The sequence below is a fragment of the Lacerta agilis genome, chromosome 17 (assembly GCF_009819535.1).
Source record: "Lacerta agilis isolate rLacAgi1 chromosome 17, rLacAgi1.pri, whole genome shotgun sequence".
NCBI classification, from domain to species: Eukaryota; Metazoa; Chordata; class Lepidosauria; order Squamata; family Lacertidae; genus Lacerta; species Lacerta agilis.
This window is the reverse complement of record NC_046328.1, coordinates 37572563-37596412: the sequence shown is the minus strand read 5'-3', so window position 1 is coordinate 37596412 and position 23850 is coordinate 37572563. Positions and strand designations below refer to the sequence as shown.

The 23850-nt window shown below is 48.7% G+C and overlaps 1 protein-coding gene across 1 annotated transcript; it reads left to right on the top strand.

Annotated features, from left to right (window-relative positions):
* Positions 1-1861: 1861 nt before the first annotated feature.
* TDRKH (tudor and KH domain containing) lies at positions 1862-22216 on the top strand. Its single transcript, XM_033135918.1, has 13 exons — positions 1862-2069; positions 3935-4041; positions 5179-5368; positions 12908-13041; positions 14153-14465; positions 15862-16025; positions 16157-16338; positions 17349-17413; positions 18525-18676; positions 18889-19011; positions 19434-19530; positions 20373-20921; positions 22135-22216. The coding sequence occupies exons 1-13, from the start codon at positions 1862-1864 to the stop codon at positions 22197-22199; spliced, it is 2349 nt and encodes a 782-aa protein (XP_032991809.1). The 3' UTR covers positions 22200-22216.
* Positions 22217-23850: the final 1634 nt, after the last annotated feature.

The window sequence follows — 23850 nt, the reverse complement described above, 5'->3', positions numbered from 1 at the left end:
ATTACTTGAACCTACAGTTTTATGCTCCAACAGAACACTCATTTCCAGGAAGCCCCCCAAATAGCTACATTGAGGGGGGGATGCCAAAGCCCTCACAGGGTGTGGCTGAGATGGGCTGTGTGTGGGGTTGGAGAGAAAGTTGTGTGTTGCTGAGCAAAGAGCAAATTTCAGAAGGATAGAGATGCGTGTTATATATCTTGTGATTTCAACAAACTTTCCAAGTTGTTGGACCACGGCTTTTGCGTTGTTTTCAGTCCCTCAGCTCTGGGGTCATTTAAATAAAAAAGCAACAACAGGCATTTGGGTTAATGCAGTGTTTTTCAACCACTGTTCCGCGGCACACTAGTGTGCCACGAGATGTTGCCTGGTGTGCCGTGGGGAAAATTGAAAAATTACTTTATATATAGTCAATATAGGCACAGAGTTAAATTTTTTAACATTTTCTAATGGTGGTGTGCCTCGTGATTTTTTTCATGAAACAAGTGTGCCTTTGCCCAAAAAAGGTTGAAAAACACTGGGTTAATGGCTGCTATTGTGTCAGCAGCATCTGGAACTCCCAAAGGCCCCCATCTGTGATGCAGGGCCATGCATCGCAAAATAATAATAATAATAATAATAATAATAATAATAATAATAATAATCTTCCTTACCTTGCTAAAACATTTCAGGGTGTTGGTAGTGACTCAGGGACACTGGTGGGCAGAAGGTTCGGAACGTACAGAAGAAAACGGGCTGCTGTGCAGGGTGTGCCCTGAGCTGTGGAACTCGCTGCCACCAGGTGTGGCGAGTGCCACAGACTTGAATGGCTTTCAAAGGCCATCAGACCAATTCACCAAGGAGGGGAAATACACCGGTAATAATCAGGACATTGGTCATGAAGGCTAGGCAGAATGTCCACGTTCAGAGTGCTCGATATGTGAATTCCATTTGCTGGAATGAAGGGCAGAAACAGGGCTGTACTTCAAGCATTGCTTTTGCAGTTCCCAGGGTTATGTGGCCTGGCCATTGTGGGAGGCGGAATGCAGTCCGAGGTAGACCTTCATTCCAACCCTGCAGGGCTCTTTTGGTCTTCATGCTAGCTAGGGGTGGAACCTCCAGATACTGAGGCAGTATACCTCTTGAGTGTTAGATGCTGGGGACATAAGAAGGAAGGCAATCCTGAACCCATGTGTGTGTGTGAAGCTTCATGGGAACATGCTGCTGCAGATGTGGGCGGGGAAAACTTGTGTTTCACCATGAGGGCCACATTATTCCTTCAGAAACCTTCCAAGGGCCGCATGCCAGTGGTGGGCAAAACTGGGTACAGGAGCTGCTGTAACTGGTTTCTGCACCCACTCAAGATGCCCCCTATCCTTCATCCAGAGGTGTGCTCAAGAGTTCAAGGGAACTTTCCAGCCAGCCAAAAAACAGAAAACCCCGGGTGCAAAACAGGGCCACAGAAGGGTGTGGCTTGGGGAAATATGAGGGCCGGATGCAAGGGTCTAGAGGGCCGCATTGAGTTCCCCACGCCTGGTTTAAATGGACTCTTGGCCTGTTCTGCCAGGAGTGGGTGGTGGGACTCAGCCCCGAAAGTGCATTTCTGAAACCACATTGATTCACAGACACCCTGGCTTGGCTCGCCTGTCCTCTTTGAAACACAAAACCTGGCACCTTCTCTGTTTCTTCCCTTCTCCCGAGGTGGGGAGGGGAAACCTCCGCCTGGGACAGCAAGGTTGGCTGGAGGCAGCTCCAGGCAGCCGTCCAAACCCTTGAGAAGCAAAGTCATTTCTCAGGCGTCCGCCGGGTTGCTTCCACCGTGCAGCTGCGGTCCCTGTCCGGCAGATCCCATCTGCTGCTGCTGCTGCTTCTTCCTTGCGGGGCGATGTACTTGGTCGGCCTCTCCCGCGGGGAGATGCAGCTGAGGAAATTTTTCCCCTTCCCGTTTAGGGTGCCTCCGGCAGGGGCCATGGCAGCGGAGAAAGGCTCCTGGAGCAGTCTGACAACGCTGCAGAAGGTGGCCCTGGCGCTCGGTGTCCCCGCCAGCGGGGCGATACTGTACATCCTGTACCGCCGTTACCGGGAGAGCCAAGGTGGGTGTGCGCCCTGGGTCGGAGGGAGGCGGGAGGCGCGGCTGGCGTCTGCTGCGTGGGTGGAACTGGGCTGCGAACAATCGATCGCGCCTGCCTGCTGTACTCCTCTCCTGTCTGTGTGTGCTGCTCGTTCTGGGAAAGCTTCCAGATCCGCTCCTGCCCTCCAGCATTCGCCCGACACTTGCTGTCCCGTTTCGTACGCGCATCCCATATCGACATCTTTGCGTCCTCGGGCTCAGGCGGAGGGCGAGGTCGTTGGTGAAACCCGGTGGGTGGCAAACGGAGCTTTTAAGTGCTTTCGGCCTGTTCTTGCGTGGAAGTTGAGTCCAGCTATGTTCGGTGGAGCCTCCCGACTCCCCACATGGCACGTGTTGGGGTCAGAACCAGGAATTCGAGGGCCCCCTTTTGAAATCGCGGCGAGAGCGCGGACCGCTTTGGTGCTTCCTCTCTGCTCTTCCAGCTTGCTGATCTCCTCCTCCCTCACCCCAGCAAGGATAGTGCTGGGTCTCTGTAGACAGGTTCATACAGAATTGGGGAGCTGGAAGGAACCCAAAGAGTCATCTAGTCCAACCCCTTGCAATGCGGAAGTTTGTTTTCCCCTCGCGAAAAGCACTCTGCTGTTTCAAGGAGACGCCATCATGAAGGAGTCTGGAGGGAAACTGCAGCCGCCGTGTGAATTATTAACAGTGCTAATAAAAATAGGCTGGGTTCACTGTTCCCCGTCCTTATTTCCTAGCCTGCTTCGCGGGGGTAGCACTGTTGGTCAAGAACATTACAGGAACCCTGGAGCTGGATCAGGCCCATCTAGCCCACATCATAGGGTCCAACTCATAAGCAGGCTCTCAAAAGCAAGAGCACCCCCCCACACACACACACCCTGCCGTGGTTTACAGGTGAAACTCGAAAAATTAGAATATCGAGGAAAAGTCCATTTATGTAAGCAATTGTTTTCATTAGCTACTGGAGTTTAATATATGAGATAGACTCACAACATGCAAAGCGAGATATGTCAAGCCTTTGCTTGTTATCATTGTGATGATTATGGCACACAGCTGATGAAAACCCCAAAGTTGAGATTGTTAATTTTGGGTTCTCATCAGCTATACGCCATAATCGCCAAAATTATAACAAATAAAGCCTTGACGTATGTCATGAGTCGTGAGTCTCACCTTGCATGTCGTGAGTCTCACCTTTTAAGTTGAATTACTGAAAGAAATGAACCTTTCCACAATATTCTAATTTTTCCAGTTTCACCTGTATGTCAGTCGGTATTCAGGAGCATTGCTGCCTCCAACTGTGGAGAACAGTCATGGCCAGCAGCCACTGATGGAGAATTCCTCTAATTCAGGCACCCCCAAACTCAGCCCTCCAGCTGTTTTTGGGACTACAACTCCCATCATCCCTAGCTAACAGGACCAGCGGTCAGGGATGATGGGAAATGTAGTCCCAAAACAGCTGAAGGGCCGAGTTTGGGGATGCCTGCTGTAATTCTATAAGATCTCAAGAAGATCAGGTGTTCTTGCACTGGCCAGCCAGATGCCCCCAAGGATAACCCACAAGCGGGACCCCCCAGCACAGCAGCACATCTCCCCGCTTGCTGTTCCTGGCAACGGGCATTCAGTGGCATTCTGCCTCCCGCAGCGGAGGTGGCACAGAGGCTTTGTGGCTAGTAGATGGGCAGATCCCTGAGCTCGGGAGCGGGCAGGGAGGCTGGCCCCCATCTCTTCCCTGGGGTGATGGGCTCATGGCTACTGAGGAGAGACAGCTGCCTGAAAAGTGTGGGGGGGGAGTATTGGGTCCTAATCGCTCTCTCTCTGTGTGTGTGTGTGTCTGCGTGTGTCTTTCTCTCTGGCTGGGGCTTCCAGAGGAGCGGCTGACGTTTGTGGGCGAGGAGGAGCTCCAGGTGGAGATGAAGATCCCAAAGGATGCCGTGAAGCTGCTCATCGGGCGCCACGGAGCCAACGTCAAGCAGGTAGGTTTGCCGGTTCCTGGAGCCGTGTGAATTCAGCGCTGCCCTCAGCCCAACGCTTGAATGGGGAGGGAGAAAAAGGCGCCTCGGGCCTGGCCCCCACACCTCTGGGTTAAGGCCAGGGGTCCCCAGCCTGCGGTACATGGGCCGGAAGCGGCCCATGGAGGCTGTTTAACTGGCCCCCGAACCAAATTGAGCCGCCTGCTCGGCGAGTCTCCATGCGCTGTCCTAAACCGGCTTAGCGCGGCACAGGGACTCCCTTCCGCAGCTTCGGAAATCGCTTCTGCGCATGCCAAAAATCGCTTCTGCGCAGGCGCGATTTCAGCGTCTGGGCATGTGCAGAAGCCGTTTCTGGCGCCGTGAACATGTGTAGACGCGATTTCCGGTGTCGCACTGCGCCGGCTTGGCCCACAGAGGATCTCCGCGGGAGTGATCCAGCCCATGCCCGGGAAGCCTTGCCGACCCCTGGTTACGGCCCTCGCAGGGTTACGATTCCTCAGAGTTCCCCACAAAGGGGAAATCTGTAGTGGCAGGAATGGGTAGCTATATGAGGGGAGCAGCGGGGGTCTCCTAACGGCTCGCTTAACTAACTGCCCCCCAGGATTCTTTTGAGGGCAGGCACGACTTCTTAAATTGGTATCATAGGTGCTTTAAATGTTTGGTGTGAATGCAGCCTTCATGTCTGCATCACCTTGCAGAAATCAGCAGGGAAGAGGTTGTAGGGATCAGGCTATAATTATTTATTAAGGCTAGAATTTGTTACCCAAAGAATTCTGGGAGCTGTAGTTTCAGGGTGCTGAGGGTAGTCAGGAGGCGCCTTCTGACACCTTCACAGAGCCGCAGTTCCCAGAGTGCTTTAACAACCCGTCCGTCTTCTGGGAATCGTAGCTCTGGGAGGGAAATGGGGGAGTGTCCCCTAACAACCCATATCACTCTGAACAACCAACAGCTCCCAGAATCCTTTGAGGGAAGCAATGGCTGTTTAATCATCACGCTGGTGTGAATGGGGCCTCTATTAAACTGGATGAGACCCTCCCACCGTAGAGGCTGCTGGGAACCAGGCGCATTCCGACCCGGCCTAGCCATCACTATTCTTGAGATTCCTGAGGCTGAAGAGCCCCCTGTCCTCCCTCTCGGCAGCTGCGGAAGGACACCCAGGCCCGTATTGATGTCGACGTGGAGGAGTCTGGCGAGGAGCGTCTGATCCGCATCTGCGGCTCCGCCGTCCAGGTGTGCAAGGCCAAAGCCGCCATCCACCAGATCCTGGAGGAGAACTTTGCCGTGACGGAAAAGATCCTCGTGCCCCAGCGTGCCGTGGGGCGCATCATTGGTAATCCCTGTTCTGCGCCCTCTAAAACTCCTCAAAACTTTAATGCGCTTTGTTTTCATTGTGTGGCGGGAAGCCTGTACGCTTGGCGCCTGTCCTGGGCTTATAAACCAACAGCAGGGGAACTTCAGGTGCCATTACTGTTGGGAGTCGGTGTGGCCTAGTGGTTAGAGTCTTGGACTTGGAGCTGGGGGACAAGGGTTCAAGTCCCCACTTAGCCATGAAGCTCACTGGGGTGACGCTGAGCCAGTCACAGCCCCTCATCCTAATGTGCCTTGCATCTATATGATCATTTCATAGAAACGTAGAATTGTAGAGTTGGAAAGGGACCCCAGGGGCCATCTATTCCAGCCCCCTGCAAAGCAGGAAGCACGGGCTGAAGTATCCCCGACAGGTGGCCACCTCACTGTTTAGCAACCTCCCCTAGAGGAGAATCCTCTACGTTCCAAAGCCATCTCTTCCACTATTGAATGGCTCTTGCCACCAGAAAGTTCTTCCTGATCTTTAGCCGGAATCTCCTTCCTTGTCACTTGAATCCATTGCTTCGGGTCCTGCCCTCTGGGGCAGCAGGAAACAAGCTTGCTCCACCTGACAGCCCTTTCGATATTTAAATTTTGCTTTTAAATTTTATCACCTGCACAGGTCAGCAGTGTCTGCAAAGCCCCTGGCTCTGCAAACTCTGACCAGCTGCTTGGCAGTTTGTTTTTTTTTTTTTTTTTTTTATAAGATTTTATTATTTTCCAATAAAAGAAAAAGAGAACAAAATACAACATCAACACATAACATAAGCATCAATAAAAACACAATAAACATTAAACATTAAACATAATCAACAATAAACATAATCAACATTCAAAACAATAACAACAATAAAAACATAAAGATAACATATACAAACCTTAACCAGTATCTTTCTTTGAATATTTCTTGTTTCTAACTTCTCTGTTTGGGGACTTCCCCCGTTCCCTCCACTGTCTTCAAAAAACATATACTTCTTCAAGGTAGCTTTATATATTGTTCAATTCACTTTTACCCAAATTTTAATATACTTAGCTTTTACTTAGTCAAATATCTCAATAACTATGTATCTTATCTTAACAACCTATCTTGACATATTTTGACACATACATCTTTCACCTAACAACAGTTCCTCTTACCATTCATATCTAACACATATCTATCAAAGCCGATGTTCTGTTTAATTCTGCTCAAATATTCAGTTTAACTGATTTAACTAAATAGTCTTTAAATTTTTTCCACTCCTGCGACGCCTTCCCCTCCCTCTGGTCCCGGACTCTGACGGTCAGTTCTGCGAGTTCCATGTATTCCATCATCTTCATCTGCCATTCCTCCACCGTTGGTATCTCTTCACCTTTCCATGTTCTCGCCAATAAAATTCTAGCTGCTGTTGTGGCATACATGAAAAACACTCTATCCTGACTGGGTATCTCTTCATTGGTTATGCTCAGGAGAAATGCCTCTGGTTTCTTACAAAAGGTAACTTTCATTACCTTCTTAAGCTCATTGTAAATCTTATCCCAGAAAGCGCTTACCGCTGGGCACAACCACCACATATGAAAAAAGGTACCTTTCGCATGTTTACATTTCCAACATACATCTGACATTTTGGTATTCATCTTAGCAATCTTAACTGGTGTCAAGTACCATCTATAAACCATTTTCATTATGTTTTCTCTTAAACCATGACAAGCAGTAAATTTGATACCTTTTTGCCACAATCTCTCCCAGTCATCCATCATAATATTATGTCCTACATCTTTTGCCCAATCTATCATTGAGGATTTAACCAGTTCATCTTTTGCATGCCACTCTAGCAGAAGGTTATACATTTTGGAAAGGTTTTTGAAGTTCGATTCTATCAGTTCTGTTTCCAGTTTTGATTTTTCTACTTGAAAACCAACTTTTTTGTCCATTTTAAATGTTTCATAGACCTGATAGTAGTGCAGCCAGTCGGGGACCTGACTTTTTACTTGATCATAACTTTTTAGCTTAAAGGAGTCCCCTTCCTGCTGCAATATGTCCATATATCTTAACCAGTTTGCAGACATATTCGGTCTCTTATATGCCTTGGCCTCCACTGGAGAGATCCATCTAGGAGTCTTTCTCTCTAACAAGTCTTTGTATCTAGTCCAAACCTGATATAGGGATTTTCTCACAATATGAGACTTAAAAGTTCTGTGGATTTTAACCTTGTCATACCAAAGGTATGCATGCCAACCAAACATATTATCATGTCCCTCCAAGTCCAACACATCAACGTTCTCTAGTTTAAACCAATCCTTTAACCAGCAAAAGGCCGCAGCTTCAAAATAAAGCCTTAAGTCCGGCAGGGCAAAGCCTCCTCTGTCTTTAGAGTCTGTTAAAATCTTGAATTTTATTCTTGGCTTTTTGCCCTGCCATATAAATTTCGATAGGTCCTTTTGCCATTTTTTAAAACAGTCTAGTTTGTCCAAAATTGGTATGGCTTGGAATAAGAACAGCATCCTTGGTAGGACATTCATTTTAACCACTGCTATTCTTCCCATTAACGACAGTTTAAGTCTTATCCAGATCTCCATATCTTTTTTTATCTCCATCCACAATTTTTCATAATTATCCTTATACAGGTTCAAGTTCTTGTTTGTGAGATTGATACCTAGGTATTTTACAGATTTGACAAAATTGAGGCCTGTGGCTTCTTGGATTCTTTGGATCTGTTCTGCACTCAGATTTTTACCTAAAACTTTGGTTTTCTGCTTATTTAATTTAAAGCCAGCTACAAGTCCGAATTGTTCAATTAATTCCAAGGCTCTGGGGACACTGCCTTCTGGTTCTTGCAGGGATAGCATCAAATCGTCCGCGAAGGCACGTAATTTGTATTCCTTCTCTCCCACTTTAATTCCTTTTGTCTGTTTATCTTTCCGAATCATATTCAGAAGGACTTCCAGGACCGTAATAAAAAGTAAAGGGGAGATAGGGCACCCTTGTCTTGTTCCTTTCTCTACTTCAATCTCCTCCGATATCACACTGTTTACAATAACTTTTGCTCTTTGTTCTGTGTAAATGGCCTTAATGCCATTTAAGAATTTTTCTCCAACTCCCATCTTTTCCAAATTCTTTTTCATAAATGTCCAGGATACTTTGTCAAAAGCTTTCTCTGCGTCCACAAACAATAATGCTGCATCTGTGTTTATGTCTCTCTCCAGTTTTTCTAAAATGTCCACAATAATTCTCGTGTTATTGCTTATTTGTCTTCCTGGTAAGAAACCTGCTTGGTCTCTATGTATATGATCTTTCAACACTCTTTTCAACCTTGTAGCCAAAACATTTGCAAAGATTTTATAATCCACATTCAAAAGGGATATTGGACGATAGTTTTTCATTAGAGTCTTATCAGTATCTGGTTTTAAGATCAGTGTGATAAAGGCTTCTTTCCACGTCTCTGGTGCCCTATCTCCTTCTAGTATTCTATTGCAGATTTCTCTTAACGGCTGTGATAGCCAATCTTTCAATATCTTGTAATATTTTGCTGTTAATCCATCCGGTCCTGGGGCCTTCCCCAGTTGCATGTTGTTTATTGCATCTTCTATTTCTTGTGTCGTTATTGGGTGGTTGAGAATTGTTAGTTTTTCCTCTGGGACCTTTTGCAATCCGTTCTTCTCCAGAAATCGGTCTATCTCTACTTCATCTATCTTCTCCTCCTTGTACAATTGTTTATAGAATCTCTGAAAGCACCATCTGATTTCCTCCGGTTTCTCTACATTTTTTCCGTTTACTACCAATTTACTGATGACATTTGCCTTTTGTCTTTAATTGCCAAGCTAGTAGTTTTCCACATTTATTTGCAGATTCAAATGTTCTTTGTTTCATCATTTTCACTTTCCATTCGATGTCTTGATTCATGATATTCGCGTATTGGGATTGCAAGTATTTGATTTCTTTTTGGATTTTAACACATCTGGGATGTCCTCTTAGTTCTTTTTCCTTTTCTTTGATTAATTTCAACAGTCTCTCCATCTCTGCACTTTGTTGTTTCTTCTTTTTTGCCTTTTCACTAATGAGGAATCCTCTCATTACCGCCTTACTTGCATCCCAGGCAATCCTTTTCTCCACATCTGAATTCCAATTAATTTGAAAATATTCTTTCATCTTTTTCGCCGCTCTTTCTACTAGCTTGGTATCTCTCATCAATGCATCATCCATTCTCCACCTGAAAGAATCCTTGGAAATCATTTTTAGGTTTACCTGTACCGGATTATGGTCTGAAAGCGTTTTAGGACCGATTTCTGCTTTTTGTATTTTTGGAGCCAATTCATTCGAGATCCAGATATAATCTATCCTCGACCATGACTGCTGAGATTCGCTGAAGTACGTTGCCTCTGTTTCTGTGGGATTTTTTAATCTCCAAGAATCTACCAAATTCAAATTGTCCACCATTTCAAAAAAAGTCTTTGGGAGTTTCCCATCATTTGTTAATTTTGTTCTTTGAGATCTGTCCATTAATGTGGAAACTGCCCCATTAAAGTCTCCAAGGCAAACTACCTTATAGTCCAAATAATCCAACAGCAAATCATGGATTTTTTTGTAAAAAATCGACTTTCCATCATTTGGTGCATAAAGTCCCAGAATCAAAAATTTTTCGCCTTGTACATTAATTTCAATTGCGATGTATCTCCCTTCTTCATCTTTAAATAGCTGTCTTGGGCTATATTTCTCCTTTGCATAAATCACCACTCCTCTCTTCTTGACCTTATCCGATGATATGAACTCTTGGCCTAATTTTTTGTTCTGTAGCAATCTTCTGTGACGCCGAACTATGTGGGTTTCCTGTAAACATATTATATCCAAATTCTTCTTTTCTATGCTGTAAAACACTCTGCGTCTCTTTGGTCTCTGATTTAATCCCCGAACGTTCCAAGTCATTAACTTGAGCGCCATTTCTTTGTTTATTCCTCTCCTCCAGTTGCCTGTCCTTTCTTATCTTGTTCTGGATCTTGGCTTGGTCCTGGTGGTCCCGGCGGTGGTGGAAATACTTCTGGAAACTTGTAAAGCTGTGCTGGATCCAATGGAGTTCCTTTGAAATGTTCCAGATGCTTGTCCAAAAACTTTTGTTTATCCGCCAAGGACCTTATTCTTATCTTTTTCCCTTCAAACGTGAATGCCAGGCCTTCTGGAAATTCCCAACTGAAGGAGATTTTTCTTCTTCTTAGCTCCGTCACCAGGTCGTTATAGGGAGCTCTTTTATCTAAAAAGAATCTGGGGATATCCTTGTAAAAAATTACTTTATTCTGCTGTACCACCAGGTTGTTTCTGTAATGTAAATCCAGAAAATAGTCTCTGTCGTGTCTATCGTGTAGCACAATCAAACAGTCCCTGACTGTTTTAGTGCTTTTCTTTCCTCTGGAACCTCTTGGTCCAAATCTGAAGGCCTTCACTATGCGTGCTGAGACGTTTACCTCTTCTAACTCCCAAAAAGTCGAGAATAGTTCCACAATATAGGCTTTCAGGTCTTCCCCCTCCAATTCTGGAAGACCCCTTATTCTTAGGTTTCCTTCTCTCTGATGTAGTTGCAGAAAAGCAAGAGACTCTTCCACAGTCCTCTGTCGTGTTCCAATATTTTCGATCTGCTCCAAATCCAAATTGTCCAATTTTTCCTCCACCTTTTTTATTTTTTCTCTGACCACTTTAATTTCCTCCGAGTCCTTTTTTAACGTGGTCACCTCCTGCCCAATTTTATTAATTTCGTCTCTGTTCTTTCTTACGTTTTCCTCAATTTGGCCAATCGATTTTTCTAACGTTTGGGTGGAGGCTTTAATATCGGCCTTGATATCCACTTGGAGCTTTTCTATTGCAGAGTTAACTGTTGTATTCACTGATGCACCAATAGCATTCACCGATTCTTGTGTTTGCTTCAACCCTTCGGTGACACTTTTCAAGCCTTCTGCAATTTCTGCCACACTTGCAGCCAATTTCTCCATTTGTTCCTGAAGAGTTAAGGAAACAGAGCCTTTCCTTTTTTCAGAGCCAGTTCCTTTAGATCTAAGTTCCATTCCTTGTGGGCTCTGTAACTGTAATCTCAAGGTCACTCCAGTTGCTATAGTAACAATCTCAGACATTCACAGCAGAAGACCAACAGTCCCAAAAGTAAACACCAGGTGGCCTGCAGCTAACTTTCTGAGAACAAAGAGGCTGCTGAGCCAGGAGTCCACAATAGTCCATTAATCCAACTTTTAGGCAAAGAGTTCAGATTTTTCAGAATTGTAAATTCCTTAAAGCCAAGAAGAGTCTATTTTAAATAGCCCAAGCCAGTAACTGTTTTCTCACTTGCAGTGTAACCACCAAGTCTTTAAAGTAGCTTGTATCTGGCTGTAAAAGAGTCAAAGTATCTCCACTGGTAAACAGTCACTGTAACACTGGAACACCAACAAAGAAAAAATGGCAACAATATATCCCAGCCCGCTACTGACCCGGAATCCTAATCCAGAGGGTGAGGGGCTTCTTCTTTTGCCATATCAACTGTTTTTGGATCTTTAAACAAACTTTAAACAACTTTTAAATCACTTTTAAAAAGTTTGGCAGAGTTCGCAAAACTTTCCCGTTAGCCGCGGCTTTGATCCTTTAACGCTACCAAGCTCGCGCAAACAGTTCAAAGGGAACAGGCTTCCTTTTGGAGTTTCCTCTGCAAGCAGTGCTCTTTAAACTTGTAAAATAATCCAAATTTTTGACTTACAGAGTTTCTTTGGAAGTTTCTATGTAGGAAGTGCCGGGTGCTCAGGTCTGGCGGGATCGCTGCTTTGATCCTCCGCAGGCAGCCGCTTCTTCAGTCCTGTGCTGGGGCTCCGCTCGCCCGATTCTCCCCCTTACGAGGGTAAATCAGGAGCGGAGACAGCACGTCTGGGACCCACGAAGCCGTCGGTCCACGGGACGCTCTTCCCGTGGCTTTAAGGGACCCGTGGCGCAGGCACGGAGTTCCCTATCGCCTAACGGAGGACGGAGCCGTCGGACTCCCGTCCGCCATTGACTCGGCACCTAACCGGAAGTCTGCTTGGCAGTTTGCTGGACTCTGCCTTTGTCCCCCTCATATCAGGGTTTGCAGACTCATCACTCTAGGAGGAAATGAGCAGAAAGTTAACAGGGCATATATTTTGGAACCTGCCTTTGGGCCTATATATTATTTATTTGGAGCATTTGGTGCCCTCTTCTTCAGGCATAAAGGCTCCAGAAGTGGTTTACATTTGGTCAAAAGAAGACGATCCCTACCTCCGAGCTTGCAAACTTTTTTAAAAAAAAACAAAACAAAACAAACAAAGAACAGCACACAAGGGAAGAGGAACTGGGAGGGTAGAGGAAAACGAAAGCCGACACTCAGGCACTGATTTCTAAACAGCTACTTAAATGACCAAATGGGCCTCCGGCGAAGCTGATGGAGGGAGGCTTCCTCTTCCAATCTCTCCCAGTGCTGCAATGGAGGTGCCCTCAGGGGACAGTGGAGGGACAGGGCACGTTCCTTGCGGTTTCTGCTAGCCTTTTCTCGTCCCCTAGGCAGGGGCGGGGAGACGGTGCGAGCCATGCACCAGAGCACGGGGGCCAAGATCGATTGCGACCGCGAAGGGAGTTTTTCGCTCACCCGCCAGATCACGCTCTCTGGGACTCGCAAGGAGGTGCTAGCAGCTAAGGTGAGACCCCTGCCCTGCTCCCCAGCCGCTGGCGTTGTTCTGTGAGGTCGTGGTGGGCGACCCCGGTTAAATCTCGCCATGCGCTGGGAACCTGTCCCCAAGGAGGCCTGCCTTACATCCTCTGAAGCTGCAGGCATAACCTCCTTTCTAAGCAGGGCGCCCAACCCCTGTCCAAAGAATCCTGATAAATGCAGTTTAAGGGTGCTGGGAGTTGTAGTTCCTTGAGGGTTCAACTACAGTTTCGGGATTCTAGAGGAGGTAAATATGTGGTGTCTATGCCAGTTCTGTTTCAGAAAGTGGCGCTGTTGGATTTTTATTTTTTATTGGGGGTGGGGGCAAGAAGCTCCTCTGTAATAATAATAATAATAAATTCATAATAAACCTTCATTGTCACTACACCACCTGTGTGCAGTGAAATTAAACGGTGAAACTCATTTCCTTTTTTATAATTATTTCTATTAGTTTTCAATTTTATTAGTTTTTCAATTGTTTAACCACATCAGTTAACAAACATAGATACATATGCTATAATGTTATTGTTTTAGTTAAATAAATTTTTAAGGAAATTATTTTTTCTCCTTCCAATAAAGTGCAGCGGGAGAGGTGTCCAAATATAAACAGTTAACTTGTTAAACCTCACAATAATTTCATAATTATCTGTCTATGAATTTCTAACAGTATAACCAAATCAGTGATTTTTGATATAACTGTAAAAAACCACTTTGAAAATTTATTATTCAAAAAATGAAACCTTCCTCTAGTTGTAAATATTAAGATGATACCAGCAAGAATGAGACTTTCTGTAAAAAAAGATTATTTAAATCAAGCCTTACTGACTAGTGATTTAAATCGATTTGATTTAATATACCCTGTTAAGAAGTACCCCTCCCTGGTAGCCATCATTCTAGTGGGTGAGACCTGGGGAAGGAGCTCTGAAGGAGATACTGCGGTCCAAGCGCAGGGGTGCAATTCCTTGGCCAGCCAGGCCGCAAGCTGAATCGGGACCCCTGAAATAAATCGGGAGCCAGTTCCGACCGCAGCCTCCTTAGACAAAGGGAACTCCCACCCGGCCCTTCAGCACCCTTTGCTTATTCCTCCAAATCTCCCGCAGAAACTGATCGCGGAGAAGGTTTTGGAGGACGAGGCCTTTTACAGGAAGCTCTCGCACGTGGCTTCGGCCCGTTCCCAGCGGAAGCAGCCTCTGGGCACGAGGAAGGAGGACGCCGGCGGCAGCGGCGACCAGAGGGGGGGTCCTCCTTGCACCGGAGAAGCTTCCCGACTGCCACTGGAGACCCCACGCCTGGAAGGAGCCGCTGGGAAGATCCCAGAATATCCCCCCGAGGAACCGAAGGAGCTGAGGAGCGAAGGCGGCTCCCCCGAGGAGTCCTCATCGGAAACCCCTAGCCTGAGCTATGCTTTCGAAGGTAAGCGGAACGAGGCAGCCTTTATATCTGTCATAATAATAATAATAATAATAATAATAATAATAAATATAAATCTCCTTCCCCTCCTGCACTGTTGTTCAGCAAGCCCATTCAGAGGTAGGCTGCCTCTGGAGCTGGAGGTTCCATCAACTGTTGGTCGGCTTCTCTGTCAGCTTGTCTGATCTCTTCCTCGGCGCTTTAGAAGCTGTCTTAAGACGGTGGCGCTGAGTTAAATTCAGTTGTGAGGACTGGAAACTTTCCCCACACCCCTACTGCACACAATATATATTTTTTATTGCATTTGCAATTTTTTTTACAAATTAGCTTCAAATTAAAGAATCAGAAATCAGGAAGACCTAAACTTTAATAAGGAACGGGGGGAATTTATAACTTGATCTCAGAGTCCATTGTAAACAGTTGAAATCGTTAGCAGGATTGGAATATCGCTTGTAGTTTAATGCTGAATTTTGGATACAATGGAGAGACAAAAGATTTGGATTACAGTCATACCTCAGAAGTTGAACGGAATCCGTTCTGGGAGTCCTGCAGCCAATCAGAAGCTGCGCCGGAAGTTCTGGTTCCAAAGGACGTTCGCAAACCGGAACACTCACTACTGGATCTGCGGCGTTCGGGAGCCAAAACATTTGAGTCGCAAGGCATTTGAACGACTTCTGAGGTACAACTGTATTATTATAAAAGATGCGGAGGAAATGATGAACAGTCCAGGAGATTCCTTGGAATCTTGTTTTTATGTTGCATGCTGGACGTTTGACTAAAATTTTAATCTGAAAAACCAAATAAATTTACTTTTTAAAAAACAAATCAAACAGCTGCATTTTTTCATGTATTGACTTCCCACCTGGGAATAATGATGATGATGATAATGACAATAATGATTTTATTTATATAACTATAGGCAAGCTTGGCCCTCCAGCTGTTTTGGGACTAAAACTCCCATCATCCCTAGCTAACAGGACCAGTGGTCAGGGATGATGGGAATTGTAGTCTCAAAACAGCTGGAGGGCCGCGTTTGCCTATGCCTGGCCTCGTCATTAGATTGGTGCGCGTGGATAGCTAGAGCTGTAGAAGCGACTGTTACCTTTGGCAATAAATAGTTGACTCTCTGCCGTGTGCTCACTATTCCATGGGGGTAATCATGAGGACTGGTGCCTCTTTTTTTTTTTGGTAGCTTGAAATAGGATTGCAGCTGTTGGAAATCTATCTGGTGCTGGGGCTCCTGAGGAGGTGCCATTGTTGGGGTGTTGTCTAGGGAGGAAGAGATTGGGGGGGGGGTGGAAGCTGCGGGTCAGACCCTGACCGTCCCGGCCATCCGCCCGGGAGGGTTTAGGGAGAGGGCCGGCCTCTGCCCCTCACTTTCCGCCTCCCGGGTCTTCAGTCCCCAGCCCGGACTTCAGCTTCCATGCCAATGAGCACCTGGAGGTCTACGTCTCGGCCTCTGAGACCCCCAACCACTTCTGGATCCAGATCATCGGCTCGCGCACCTTCCAGCTGGACAAGCTCACCCGCGAAATGACGCAGTACTACGGCAGCGGCCTTTCGGTGAGGCTTTGTGTGGTTTGTTGGAGGGCACCCCCTTCGTTCCCTGGTGCACCCGCTCTGAACTCCGGGTACTTCCGCGGTGCTCGTATGTGGGTGTGCGAGGGTCCCCTTCTAGTTCCTCTGTTCCCCAGGCTCCCCAGCCGGAACCCCTGAAGGTGAACGTGGGGGACATCGTGGCCGCCCCGTACCCCGAAGACCGCGCCTGGTACAGAGCCAGAGTCCTCGGCACGTTGGGCAATGGAAACATGGACCTCTACTATGTGGACTTTGGAGACAATGGAGAGGCTCCTTTGGAGAAGCTGCAGCCGTTACGGTGAGGGCCCCACGCGGAGGGAAAAGGCTGCCATCTCTAGCCTGTGTCCCGATTCCTGGGTGTTCGGATGCTCCTTAAAAAAGAGAGGATTTCATCAACTGACCTGTTGGATATTATCTGTTTTGGTTTTTTTTAAAAGAAGTGCATTCATTTCTGTGTAAAGTGTTACTATCCTGCTGTTAGGCTCCCCAGAGCGAGTTGCAAAAACCCGACAGCAAGAGTCACCCGCCTCGTGCATTTATCGCACCCTAGCACCACTTTTAAGAATTTTGCCTTTCTCCCAAAGGACCCCGGGGACGGTAGCTTGTTAAAGGTGTTGTTCTGTGTTGGGGTCCCCCTAACAACACTGGGCACCCTTTGCAAACCGCAGTCCCCGGGATCCTTCGCGGGAGGAACCAGGACAGTCCGCAGAGAGCTTTAAACATCTGGTGTGGATGCATCTGCGGTCAGACATCTGTAGTCTGAAAAGGAGGAGAAACGGAAGGGGAGGGAAGAGGAAGGAGGCGAGCTCAGACCCCGGTTCTTAAGGGGAAACAATTCCAGGTAGCCTGATGGAATGGCTGCTGCGAGGCGACCGGTCTGTCTGTGTCGAAAGCCAGATTGGCATCTCTTGGGAGTTGAGCGGGGAGGAATTTCTCCTCCCCTAGTGCCAGCCGTGGCCATTTTAATTTGAAATCTTAGCCGCAGTACTGCACCCGGAGCTCAGAAATGGAATCCCCTGTCGCAAAATGCGCCTAGAGCAATGGGAGTTTCGACCGCTGCCTTTTGTGGCGGCGGCCAGTCTTTCGGCAGCCTGTGCGTTTAGCTTCCCCCCCCTCTCTCGGCACCCCCAAAGCAAGAGAAACCGGTCCCCTTCTGAAGGTTAAGTTCTTTTCCCGCTGCTGTTGGCTGTCTTTTGAAATCGTGCACCGAGGCGTCTGGGAGGGTGGTTGTTCCCTGGAAGTAAGCATAGCCCCCATGTTTAAGGCCATGGTGGTTAAGGCCAATTCCTCCTCCTTCTTTTCTCCTAGGAGTGATTTCCTCAGCCTCCCCTTCCAAGCGATAGAGTGTGGCCTTGCCGGCATCGCTCCAGCGGGTGAGTTGCATGCTCAGGAACCCCCAGCTTGATTCTTAGACACATCCACGGAGGATAAAGGCCACCAGAGCCTGCTAGCCACAACCGCAGTGCCCTCCCTCCACTCTCGGAGGCGAATCGCTTCTGAAGACCAGGTGCCGGGAACCGCAAGTGGGGAGCGTCGCTGCCAAGCTTGGGTCCTGCTCGCGGGCTCCCCAGAAGCGGCATCGGTTTGGCTGCTGTAAGAACAGGGCGCTGGATCGGGTGGGCCTGATCCAGCTCAGATGCTCTTAAGTTCTTAACCAAGTAGCCCCGCGGAGCAGGACGTGGATATAGTTCTGGGGGTGGTCGCTTTGGAGCAAGCCCTGTTCGTTACTATTAATTATTGCGGCATTTATGGGCCTCTTCATGCAATAAGAGACCTCCTCAATGCCATTTGGCAAGATGAAATACAACCACATGAAAGCGCTTTGAAATAGTAAAAATGAATGAAGCGCTCGTGTAGCGACATGCTGTTGATAAAGACAAGTCCACCCCACCCTACTAAAAGGTGTCGCTCCCCCTAGGAAGTGACAGTCAGACTTTTAGCTGATAAAGATCTACAAATTACATGCCTGGTAGTCAAATTTGCTCTGGCAGCTAAGAAGCTCCGTTCCGGCTATGTTGATGCTTTCAACCATTCTGTTGGTGCTTTCTAATTTTAAAACTTGATGCTGCGAATTTTTAATGCGGCAAAATTTCATAGGCTACGCTGTGTGATTTCAGAGGAAAGCTTTGCTCTTGCTTTCTGCCGTTCATTGTAAAGGCCTCCGGCTATACACTTTTTAAAATCGATAAAAAAACACTAAGAGCTGAGCAGCACGGGAGAAGGAAATTTGATTGCCAAAGGTCTGAGTTAAAAGGCCGCAGACTGGCAAGGATGGTGCCAGGCACATCTCTCCGAGGAGGGCATTCCCAGGGCGTGAGGGTCCACCACCGATAATGTCCCGTTCTCGTGTTGCCAACCTCCACGCACCGCTTGGTTTGGGGGCACCCAGTTTTAATCTGGCAGGGATCCACCTTCCGGGGGAGACGCACTCAGGATCGGGCTGCTTGACCTTAATGTCTTTTTGCTTCCGTTTTCTTGGAACAGGAGAGTCCTGGTCGGAAGCCGCGTTGGACGAGTTTGACCGCCTCACACACTGCGCCAAGTGGAAACCGGTGCTGGCGGAGATCTCCAGCTACCTGCCTGCTGGGAGCAGCACCTGGCCTCACGTCAGATTGTACAATACCACCAGCGGGCAGGTAGGGCACGGTTTGTGTGGCGCCGTTCTGTGGTTTGAGCGTTAAGATCTTACAACAACAACAACTAAAAATCTCGGCCCAATATGGATGTACAGCCCAGGTTCGCTAGCACCCTATTTTAACGGGCAAGGAGGATCGAATTTGTTTTTTTTGGGGGGGGGACTGGGTCCTTCACACCAACCATGAGCCCCCCTTTCCCCTTCCGATTTCAGGACATCGACGTCGGTGCAGAGCTGGTGCGGTTGGGCTACGCGGTGCAGTGCCTGCAGGATGAAGACGGCGGGGCTGGAGATGGGCCCGATCCATTGGACAAAGGTGCCCAGCATAGAAGCCTGGTGAGTAATGAGGTCGGTTCATCTGCCCTCCCTCGCTTTGAATAGTTTGGACCAGTGGCTGTTCGACAGTGGGATTTGCTACCAAGGAGTGTGGTGGAGTCTCCTCCTTTGGAGGTCTTTAAGCGGAGGCTTGACAGCCATCTGTCAGGAACGCTTTGATGGTGTTTCCTGCTTGGCAGGGGGTTGGACTGGATGGCCCTTGGGGTCTCTTCCAACTCTAGGATTCTATGATTCTAAATGACCATCTGGGTCCCTTCCAACTCTACAGTTCTATATGGCTTTATGAATCTGGAAAAAGCACCAAACTCTGTAAGCCATATTTCCTGACCGGGGGGGGAGGGGAGGGAGGGAGGAAGAAGCTGCCAGGGCCAAACGTTCTCTCATTCTGCATGTGCCTTGACAGCCCTTGTTTCTGCCCCTAGGGAGACACTACGGGGGTGTCACTGGAGAGCCTTCTCTCAGACACACAGAAGACCCCCGACGAGATGCCCCTCACTTTGTCTTGCCTCAGCCTTTCCGGTAAGCTCCTTACTGGGTTTGTGCGCCAGTGTGCCCTGGTCACTTCCAAAAACGGGAACACCGGAAGCCGCCCAAAGCTGACTTCTGGGCGCTTGGTCTGTGAGCCCCATAGAGGCTCTCCAAATGGAGAGGGGCTTTTCACAGCTCTGCCAGTCCCTGCTTTCGCACGTGAGCCTCCTCAGTTTCCAAACAAAAACGTTTTCAGCAGGTGCGTAAAAGAGCACAGCGAAGGCGCCTCAGTAGGCAGGGAGTTCCCACGATGGATTCTTACAAACGTAGAGCGGTGGGTTCATTTTATTGACTAAAAATAGCACCTTGAACCTGGCCAGGTAGCAAATCGGCAACCGGTGTATTCGCTACTGACATTTATATCCAAGTTTCTCAAATGACATTCAGCGTTCTTCCTCTACCACCACCCCATCCTTTTTATCCCCACAACAAGCCTTTGGGGTAGGTTTGTCCGAGAGACAGTGGCACCCAGCCAGCTTCCTATCCTTAGTGGGGATTTGAGCCCCGGCCTAACCCACTAACCGTTAAGCCACACTTCCATTATGTACAGTGGGACCTCGGGTTGCGGCCACGATCCGTTCCAGGGTGCTGTTTGCACCCTGAAAAGTCCGCAATTTTATGAATATTAAAAATAATAAGCCTACTGGGAAGTTTATGCGAGTTTTAATCTCTGTCTTTAAGTCTATTTTTAAAAAAGCTTTTCGGAATTTTAAAATTATTGTTTCATACTAGTAATCTTTTTTTTTTTGTAAATCGCATTGAGCTTTTTTGCAACCAGGCAGTGTATGTCTTTTTTGTGTGTGAAATGAACTCAGCCCTTTGACTTGCATCAGGTGAGCCTGTCGAACGACCACGGAGTGAGAAGGAGCCCCCCCACTGCTTGGCATCGACCGTGGAAGGTCTCCCGCCCTCGCTGGAGTCCCTGCAGCTCTCCCTCCCCTTTGCCACCCCCTCAGAGGGTTTCCCCTCCACACCTCGCTGTGAAACGGGGGGCGGTAGTGGGCGCTCCGATTCGAACCCGCCTCCAGAAACACCCACTCAGGCAGAGGCGGCGACGGAGTTGGCCCCTCTGCAGGACATTGAGCTGTGGGCGGCCAAAGCGGAACAGGCGTCCACCCCCAGCGGTCTTGGCCGACCCGGAGAGAGGGCCTCGTCCCCCTGGCTCTCGAGCGAAGGTTCCCCCGGCGAGGAGGACCTGTCCCTCAGCCAGCCGGACAGCAGCACCTACTCTCCCCGGGGCTACTTCTACTACCTCTCCTCGTCCGGGGACACTTCCGATTCCTCCGTCTTCTTCTGCAAAGGGTCCCCCTCTCTCGACGACGGGTCTAGTGGCACGTCCTGCAGCCCCTCCAGCCCCGTTTCTGAAGGCAGCGGGAGGGAAGGTATGGTCCTCTCCGCCTGAAGCCGCACTCCGTGGAGGTGTCGAAGGGGGAGCACTGCGCTTGAGCCGGGTGCCACTGGGCACGCTGCCTGCCACACACGGGACGCCAGCTTCGGTTGCCTTCATCACCTCCGCTTTGGGGCAGCGGTTGTGCTCTGCAGAGCTCTGGGGGTGGAGGAGGAATCATCCCTAGCTAGGAGACCGCGTTGGCCCCACCAGACTTTAAGCATCAGCCCTTTTATTCAGAACCATGAGGACAGGGACCTTAGGTTTTTGGTGGGGCGTTTTGCTTTGTTTTCAGAGAAACGCCTGTATAGCTTTGTACTAAGAGGGCCCTGGGTTCAATCCCCGGCGGCATCTCCAGGTCCCGCTGGGAAGGCCTCCTGGTCTTTCTCTGCCGGTCAGTGTAGACAGTACTGAGCTAGATGGACCCAGGGGGCTGACTCGGTTTAAGGCAGCTTCCTGCGTTGCTGCGAGAGAGTTGGGTGCAAGCAGAGAGTAGCTACCACACACACAGCAGCAGAACCACGGGGAGCCTGAATTATGTCCCAGGGCAGGCCCCTTCCAGTTCCGAGGTCAAGATTTCCCTTTGCGGATGAATCGGTGTGGAACAGCTTTCCTAAATGTTGGAAAGCCGCTACTTTTTATGGGTAGATTAATCAACTTTCATTTAAGTTGATTAATGCATGGAGACTAATTGTAGCCAGCAAGACAAAGTTGACACACGACCTCCTTCAGATTTTCCTGGATCTGCTGTACTCCGTGAAAGGAACCTTTCCGCAGGCTGTAGCTTTCGTTCATGACTTGCTAAGCTGTTGCCTTGTCCTCAGCATCTTGGAAAAGCCGACCGTTTTATCTATGATCAGCTGAAAATGACAACCGTGGCTGCCTGCCCTATTTCTTGCCCATTGCATCAGCACCTACTCAGTCCTTTGGGGGCTGCTTCACTGAAAGATCTCCCACCCTCTGATAGCACCGGGTGCAATAAGACTTAACAGCATGGGTCTCCAAGTCAGTGGTTGTCAGGCTCAAATTCTGGGTTTCATCCTGTGCTTCCAGTGGGATTTAACACACTCGCTCGAAGGGGCTTGCACTCCTGGGGTGCTTTCTGAGCATATCTACACTCCCTGTGGCACACTGTCGCTGTTAACGGAAGCTGGAAATCCCCCTGCAAACCTTGTCCTAACACTCCCTTTTCCCCAACCCCTCTGCAGAAGTTGCCTCCATCTCGGAGGGCGGTGACCTCCTCCCATTGGACAGTGGCTCCTTGACCCCTTGAGTTGCGCAGGTGGGGAGCCCCGCTGTGAAGCTGGTGAGTTCCTCGGGGTGCTGAGTCTCTGGGGGGCCCTACCCGAGAGAGGAAGGATCGTGAGTGAGCAGGAACCTCGGTGCTGAGTCAATTGGCCTGATCCAGCAGGTTCTCCTCAAGTTCTTGCCTGCTCACTTTTGAGAGGCTTTAAATTTGCACATTTAACATTTCTACATACCTGGCAAGTCTCCCAAACGTGCAAAAACCATTCGGGGAGAAATGGGCAGTTGCTGTGCTGGGGAAACGTTTGGCACGAGGCAGCCGATTTGGGTATTAGAAGGAATGGGTGGCAGCTGTTTGTAAATCACTGGGAATTTGACCACCTTCTCTTCTCCCCATTTTTGCTTCCAGATTTTCTGCCTGGAATTGAGCGAGCAGCAGCACAGGGAATTCACCTGTTCCTCCAGCTTTGCTCAGTGACTCGGGAACAACCCGACTTCTTGACCGACTGGGGGAAATTGACGCTTTCGGCGCGTCGCCACGTCCGAGGGGAGGGGACACCTGTTGGCTGTAGCCGCGAAGAGCCTTATTTTTATTTTTTATTTTTTAAAAAAGGCTTTTGCTGCTCCTCAAAGCTTGCAAAATTGTAAGACTTCAGCAGGCCCAGAGCTGTGTTCTGTTCCGCGTTGTCACGGCTTTCCCAAAGGGATTTCCGAGAAGGATGCGCATGTGCTGCTGTTGTTTATTTGCAAAGTTTTGTTAGCGCCGTTGCGGTGAAGGGTCAAGCGTTTCGTTGGGGATGTTGCCGGCGCACAGATGCCCAGCTGTGGGTTGAGACTGTCCTTTTGATCCTCTGCTGGTACTAGCAACTGGCAGACGCGCACAGCTACTAGAGTCATCGTCTTTTTTTTTCTGCTGCCGAAGGTGCAGTTCAGCTGGCCTCGGCGGAGAGACGTTGCAAACCTTATTCTAAGTTCTGTTGGCTTCGCCAGCTGCGCCTCTTTCCTCTGTCACAGGGTGGGCAGGGAACCAACTGCAGCGACTTTCGTTAATCCGGTCTCTGTGGGTCCCGTGTTTCCAGGGCCGTACGACGTTTTGGCTTGCCGGGGATGGGGGGAACGGTGCGAATGCTTCCACCACACCCAGTCAAAATTCAATGCCTCATCAAATTGCGGAGCTGTGGGGAGGGCGTATCGGAGTTATCTATCCTAGCGTCGTTGGTGCATTTGAAACGGAGGGGATTGTCCCCAAAGGGCACTCCTGTCCTCTAGCCGTATCCTTAAATAGTACAGTCCGGCAGGATTGCATCGGGTGACTTTTGTTGCGTGTGTTGATGGGCTGCGAGACCATCGGTTAGGCCAAGCTCAAAGGAGGCAAAACATCGTTAAGATTACAGGCTGAACGACAGCCGCCCTCGCACAAGGGTGAGCCGCCGGGGTGGTTGTAAAAGGCAGTGGCGATGGGCAAGTTGACGTTTCAGATATGGAAAGGGGTCAGGGAGGGAGGCTGAGTCCAGTTTAGAGCAGGGCGGGGAAAACCTTTGTGCCTCCAGGTGTTGCTGGACTACAGCACCCATCATCCACGGCCACTGGCGTGGATGATGCGAGTTGTAGTCCGACAACATCTAGAGGCGCAAGAGGTCCCCCATGCCTGATCAAGGGGGTTGTTAGGAGTGGCAACC